Below are 6,858 nucleotides of genomic sequence, written 5' to 3'. Positions count from 1 at the left end.
TGAAAATAATAATAATTTTATGAAGTAACATGTTTTGTTATATTTCTAAATGTATTTAAAGATGGCATTCTTAAATGTAAAAAACAAGTGACTCATTTCCCACCAAAAACATGTCTCCTTTTTGGTATATACTCCTAATATTTCAAATACAGTATCTGCAATTATCATTAGCCAATCTCCCAGTGATCTCCCCACCTGGATGCTTGGAGGCCTTCTGTTGAGCCAAGTCTGGGTCTTCATCTGAGCCCTGTTTGGCTGATTTTGTGCTCTCATAGTAGTCTGCCCACCTGCCATCATGACTACATCTTCTTTCTTCCCCACTACTGTTTGATGAGTGGTCCTCCTTACTGAAATTCAACTTGCTTACCGTGTCAATCTAAAAATAATTTTCAACAAAAAGAATTTCGAAAATATAATACTCAAAGACCCTTAAACAGATAATACATGTTCTTAGAATGTCACACATGGTAGCATTTAACACCATTGGGAGCAGCACATATGGAGAGGTGTAAACACACACACACTGGCGTTCCTGGAAACGTGGGCCTTTAATGAAGAGCAACTTAACTGCAAATTAAATTTAATGTTTCACCAAATAAATACCATTGTCCCGAAATCTTAAATAACAATGGGAAGAGTTGAAACTGGTCCTGAAGAGCCATCCTCAGGAGCCAGGAGCCCTGCTCTCTGCTGTCCGAAACAGCAGCCCCTTCCCCTGTACCGCTGCTGAGAGATCTGAATGACTCAGACGTGGTTGGTTTTGAATTTTGAATGAGATGTGTTTCTAATAAGAGTCTTCTAATGAGACTCACATGCTTTGGTTATTCTTAGTTTCCTATTTTGTTTCAGCTTCCCTTTACGCTTCAGCAAACTTCATTTTGAAAACAGCAGTTTGGCCCAGCTGTGTTTTCCTGAGAGAGGGCAGAAAGGGACATTCATGGATGGGTCAAGAGAAATCACAGTTTGCAAAACTCCGAAATCAGCCCAGGACAGTGAGAGCCACAATGGGGTAAATACATCCCAGGGAGAGCTGGGTTCCAGCCTCAGTCATTGGGAAGTAGCCACCCACATGCTCAACACTCCACCATAGCAATGGGCTCTAGCACCAATCTCAAGGGCAGAAGATGTGTGACACTAAGAATAAACTGCCAATTGTCTCTTAGGCACCATGTACACCCCCACCACTCATCACAGAAGCATTGGAAGTAGAGATGTACACTGGCACACCCAGCTTTATGTGGTTCTGGGGGTTCAAACCCAGGTTCTCTAAGTACATGGCAAATATTTTACCTTCTGACAGTCTATTTTTAAATACTGAATTATTTTCATAGTAAATATCAGTGGGGATATATTAGATATTGGAATACAAAGCTTCCTTCTGAAGCCAAACAACACATAAAGCTTAAAAAGTCCAATATAGACTTAAAAAGAAAAAAAAAAACAGAAAAGAAGTCAGTGGGGAGGAGGAAAAAAGATCTAAGTGCGCTCATCTGGAACAATCTGCTGAAAATTCAGGGACCTGTGAATACTCTCTGAAAGCCTCCAAAGACGACATTGAAATGGGAGTTAAGGACAGCCTTGGTTCCCTCAACTGTTGTGGCAGAGAGCTTGGTTCCTTCCCAAGCAAACGATTACCTTGAAGGCTCCTGGTTCTGGCGAGAGCACCTCCAGAGAAGCATTTGAACTTCTGCTCCCAGGACGTGATCTTGAACTTGAGGCTGGTTTTGAAATTCCATCTAGGCTTCCCTTTATAATATCCATCGACATCCTGAACCAAGCCAAAGGAATTAAGAAGCAAGTGACTTCGAGGTCTAAATTTCTCCTTAATCAATCTAGGTTTACAGCCAGTTACTCAGAACCTATTCACTACCAAAGTCACACAGATAAGTGCCCGTCAAGGTCATCAAAAGAACCCTGTGTTTGTGGATTATGTATCAGATCCTGACAGCAGTGGAAGTGGAATGCGGCATGTGAACGCTGGCACACTGTCACACTGTGGTGGTGCGGGAAAATACAAAACAAAAACGTGCTGCCTTGCTCTTCCCCACAGAAAACTCCAAGGACACCTCTCTCAGCCTGGGCCCACTACATCTTGAGGATTTGCTAAGGCCTCCAGATAAGCCACGGGTTTTTGGAGCACTTTCCTCCACAGCACAGTCCTTATTTAACCAGCTCTCCCCTCCTAAAATCCGCAGTTCTGCTTCTGACTGGCACAAGAGAGTAAGGCCTACATCCTTGATTAGAGGACAGAATTGTCACTATCTGGCTGTACTTCATCAAACTACTTTACAGAAGACTCTAGCCACAGACTGTCTTCATTATCGCCAGTTTGTGTCTAGGGTGGATTTTAAAAGTGAGACTAGCTTAAACTAAGCAAAACGGCTTACACCAGAGGGAGAAGATAAACACTGTGGATATATCCTTCTAAACCATGTCCTTGATAAAAAAATCTTCTACATCTGCCTGTTGTTGGAACAATATGCATACTGGAAACTAGAAGAAACTGAATCCAGCTTAAATATGAATGGGTATCTTCTGCCAAAACGTTTCTAAATGCTTATAATTATGTGTAAACATAAAAACTGCAATGTCCTCCTTGTTCGACAAAGTGGCCTGTCTTTCATGAAGTTTTCGAACCAAGGACTCATGAGTCCAAAGAGGCTTTACACCCCGAAGGAAGCACAAACATTAACAAGCTGAAGCTGCTCTCAGGCACCCTGAGGAATAACATGGCTTGGCCTCCAGCTGTGCAATGTACCACTGCTGCTCACTTCAGCAAACAGTTGGTTAACTCTTCCCACTCAGCAACTGAAAGAGGTATTGATGCCAACATTATTCACACTCTGTAAAGAGGTTGGGGCTCACTCAGGAAGGGCCTGTCGTTGTTACTGTGTGATGATGGATCACCCTGGCCCGGTCACATCACCACTGAAAAGCGTAAGTCACTAAAAGGCCAAATGTTTTTTCCATACCCTTAGCATCCTGTCAAGGAGGACTTACTGCAGCTTGAGAGGAGCAGGGGAGATGGAAGCATGTGGCAGAGCCAATATAATGCATGTCAAGAAAAGGCCAGGGCAAAGGGACCCATCTGTGACATGAATCAGCTAAAAGACCCCAGAAATCTTTCCATCTGCTTCAAAAACTGGTCTGTTACTATTATATTCCTCCCCTAAACACGTCAAGTGAAATAAATCATGGTCACAGAAAATGTAACTGACAGACTATCTGTGTATTTGACCATTTGGAAAACAAGTCAGAGTAAAGAGCATTGTAGTGGGATCTTATAGATGTATTATGTGTTTAAGAAATCACTTGTCACACAGAAATTCCAAATGAAAATTGAAGAGCTGTATAAGAAAGCAGCCAAGCAATGTGTACTTAGTTGTATGAGAACTGAGTATGGACTTAACAAACATCATGATTTCACTGAGTATATGGGCATGGGGAGCAGTATCCGAAAGAAGGGATGCAGAGAACCTATTCTAACAGGAAATTGAAGAGGACATCCAAAAATGGATAACACCAAACAATTGTTAATTAAGCATAATATTTAACAGTTCAAGACAGCTGCCTCAAGAGACCATGACCAGGAATCACTCTATTATTGCTTCCAATGTCAATGTTACACAGCAGTTCAACATTTGGACCATATTATTTGGATAAAAGCAAAAACTAATGTTAATGAGTAGATATAAAATATGCAATCTTCCAGGAACTGGAAGAAAACACAAGGACAGTTTGCAAAGAAATCAATAATGTACTAAGTATGTGTAGTGGTTTGAATGAGAATGCCTTCCCTGCCCCCCCCCCCAAGCTCTTATATTTAACTACTGGGTCCCCAATTGGTAGACGTATTTGGGAAGGATTAGGAGGTGTGACCTTATTGGAGGAGGTGTTTCATGGGGGGGAGGGGTGCCCTTTGATGTTTCAATAAACTCTCATCATTTCATCTTAGCTCTCTCTTCCTTCTACTTTCAGATCAAGAAGTGGCTCTCAGCTGTCCCTACTGCCATGCCTTTTCTCTGCCATCATGGATTCCAATCTTCTGAAACTAAATCAATTGAAGGCTTTCTTTTCTAAGTTGCCTTCCTCATAGTGCTTTGTTACAGTAACTAAGAAAAGTAACTAAGACAGAGGTTGGTAACAAGGAATGGGTTATCTCTGTGACAGGTCTGACTATACTGGAAGACTTTGGGACTCTGGACTAGTAAAGTCATTGAAGTTTGTAGGTGGAGCTTAACGGGCTGTCCTAGCAGGTTAGAAGACAATGTGCTGAGAACTATGTGGACTGTGGACAAACCTCAAGATGTTCAGGTAGGGCAATATTAGCAGCTGGGCCACAGCACATTCTTATATTTGGCAAAGAATGTGGCTCCTTTCTGCCCTTGTCCTAAATATTTGCCTAAGGCAACGCTGAAAAAAAAAGATGAATTAATTTCCTTGGCCTAGGAAATTTCAAAACAGCCTAATATTGACTCTGTTGTGTGGTTGCTAGTAAGCACTCTTATGTGAGTCTACAATGAAAAGAACAACTGGTACAAACAGAAATTTTTTTGTTTTATATATTTCCTCATTTAATGATACATAATGCACATTTTCTTAGGGTATTAAAACAATCAAAATTAAAATATCAGTCATCTTCTGATAGTCTGTAAAGTAGAAGTGTGACTAGGCTCTAATGGTAACAAATAACTGCTAATACATGCCAACGTTTTATTTTGATCAGCTCATGTGTTAGTACATGATCTGCTCTGATGAGGCAAAACTGCCTGTGTCCCTTTGGTTTGCTGCCAGTCTGCTTGTCTGAAAAGCCTATTCATGTTCCCCAGCATGATGGATGCCCAAAGGTACCTACCTATATTTGGTTTACGTTTCTTCATAAGAAAAACTCAGTTCCAGGCCAATGTTTACAAGTCCTCTTCCTATTTTCATCTCTCTCTCTCTCTCTCTCTCTCTCTCTCTCTCTCTCTCTCTCTCTCTGTGTGTGTGTGTGTGTGTGTGTGTGTGTGTGTGTGTGTGTGTGTGTGTGTGTGTGTGAGATGACTATGTGTGGCTTACAGTCTAAGCTAGTTCTCTAGATCTCAGTGGCAAGAAGTTTCAGAAAGAATGGACTAATGCAGAAAGAGTTTCCAGCAGAGACCATATTTCCCTGAGACTCCACAGTCCCTCCCAGGCATGGCCACGCCCCGGTAGTCACACCCACCTCCCCTGGGTACCGAGTCCGCGCTCCCCCTTCAGTGGAGCCCTGACACAGGACTCCGCCCGCCCGCCCGTCAGCACTCTGTTGTACCTCACAGCAGCTACTGACCTCTGCCCGAGGTCCGTGCGTCCCCTCACCTTCCCGGTGGGGACGAAGGTTGGACGTCTAGGCACTAACTAGCACCTCTGACATCCAAGTGTCATTCACTTCCCCTCGAAGGGGACGGGTCTTTCCCGCCACCACCGCCTCTGCGGAGACCAAAGATGCAGCGGTCCCAAGCCCGCGGCCTTAAAGAACGCCGTTGCCCCGGCAACTAGAAGCGCGCGGATCTCGGTCTCGCGATAGGTGTAAAGGGCCGTACCATCAGAAATTAGCACCGGGGACCGTAACTACAAGGAAGACTGCTGAAGCGGTGGGGATGGGAGGTTGTGGGACTGGGGCCGTCCTATAACCTTTCCAGTAAATGTTCTAGGTGAGCAATGGTCTATTCATATTTAGACTGGACTCCGGAACGAGGATCCCGGTGTTTACATAGCTCTGCAGGCATCTGCTCTCTGCGATCTCAGTTAACTCCCGTATCACATCAGCCCTTGCAAGACCGATGGGCAGCTCAGAGATGCAGAGATGTCATATGTGAAAGTCTTGAAAATTCTGGAGCGCTCTGTGTGTAAAGACTGGGCTGCAGAAAGAAAAAAATAAGGATTATGATGGCTTTACACCCCTTCATAATTACGCATAATTTCTCCATGCGTAGTGCATGAGGACTCTGCCTGGATCACCAAACTGATACTTTTCAACACCTGCTGCGTTCCAGTCTGAATGGTCCTTGATTGTTTACAAGGTGTCTGCACACACAGAGCTCCTTTGTCCTTGTGCTTTGGGGCAGGTACCGTATTTCTTCGGTCTTTTTCATCAGAACAAATGTGTATAAATTGAGTCACCCACAGAGCACAGCTATAATCTGAGGTAGGACGGGATGTAAAAACCTGGCTGTAAATGACATCTGTGTCCTACCGATCCTGCTTGTATCTGCAGGTCAGATGCCTCTTTTGAACCCCATTCCTGTATCGGACCTCGGTAAGGCATGTCTCCTCAGCTGTGTGAGAACCCTCTCAAACTTAGCAGATCAAAAATCAAACCACTTTCCGTAGTCTCCTCTCCCCAACCCAGCCTATCACACCCTCCCAGGCTCAGCTCAGCAACTTTGGTGTCCTCCTCATGGCCTCTTCCCGACACATGTATTATAAATGCTAGCGGTCTGCATTCAAATGTATCAGAATCCAAATGGCTTCTCACACCTGTTCCCACTCTCTGCTAGATGTTTGCAATGATCTAGCTGTAGTTTCTTTGGCTAACCCCCCGCCCCCTTGCACCTTGTATACTTGAAGCACTTTATCCTGCAGCGGGTTCAGAACCTCAGTCAAATCCTGCCAGTCCGCTGCTCCATGCTCCCCACAATTCTCCATTTCTCTTAGAATCCATACAATTCCCTCAGGCCCTAATGATCAAACTGTTAACCCCGCTGCCCTCCAGCCACCCCCACGCCCCATAAACGTTGCTCCAGCCTCTGTCTTCACTGTTAATGTTTCCACGGGAAAATTCCCTGTACTTCTCAGGAAATTTATGATTTTTCCAAATCCCCCCCCCCTTTTCTTAAA

General features: G+C 44.0%; 1 protein-coding gene across 7 annotated transcripts in view; it reads right to left on the bottom strand.

Annotated features, from left to right (window-relative positions):
- Window positions 1-5,874, bottom strand: part of Fsip1 (fibrous sheath interacting protein 1) — a 147,430-nt gene extending 141,556 nt beyond the window's left edge. For 3 of the 7 annotated variants that reach the window (XM_027422226.2, XM_027422228.2, XM_027422229.2), the window contains exons 1-3: window positions 5,309-5,529; window positions 1,636-1,768; window positions 196-376 (exon numbers count right to left, since the gene is read on the bottom strand). In XM_027422226.2, the coding sequence (XP_027278027.1) occupies window positions 196-376; window positions 1,636-1,767 (313 nt within the window). In that variant the 5' untranslated portion in view covers window position 1,768; window positions 5,309-5,529. Of the gene's footprint in view, window positions 1-195; window positions 377-1,635; window positions 1,769-5,308; window positions 5,531-5,561 lie in introns of those variants that run through there. The other 4 variants (XM_035446115.1, XM_027422227.2, XM_035446116.1 and 1 more) reach the window with 4 other exon arrangements.
- Window positions 5,875-6,858: the final 984 nt, after the last annotated feature.

Source organism: Cricetulus griseus, chromosome 6, assembly GCF_003668045.3.
Source record: "Cricetulus griseus strain 17A/GY chromosome 6, alternate assembly CriGri-PICRH-1.0, whole genome shotgun sequence".
Classification (NCBI taxonomy): domain Eukaryota; kingdom Metazoa; phylum Chordata; class Mammalia; order Rodentia; family Cricetidae; genus Cricetulus; species Cricetulus griseus.
The sequence above is the reverse complement of the archived record's forward strand: the minus strand, read 5'-3'. Positions and strand labels throughout refer to the sequence as shown.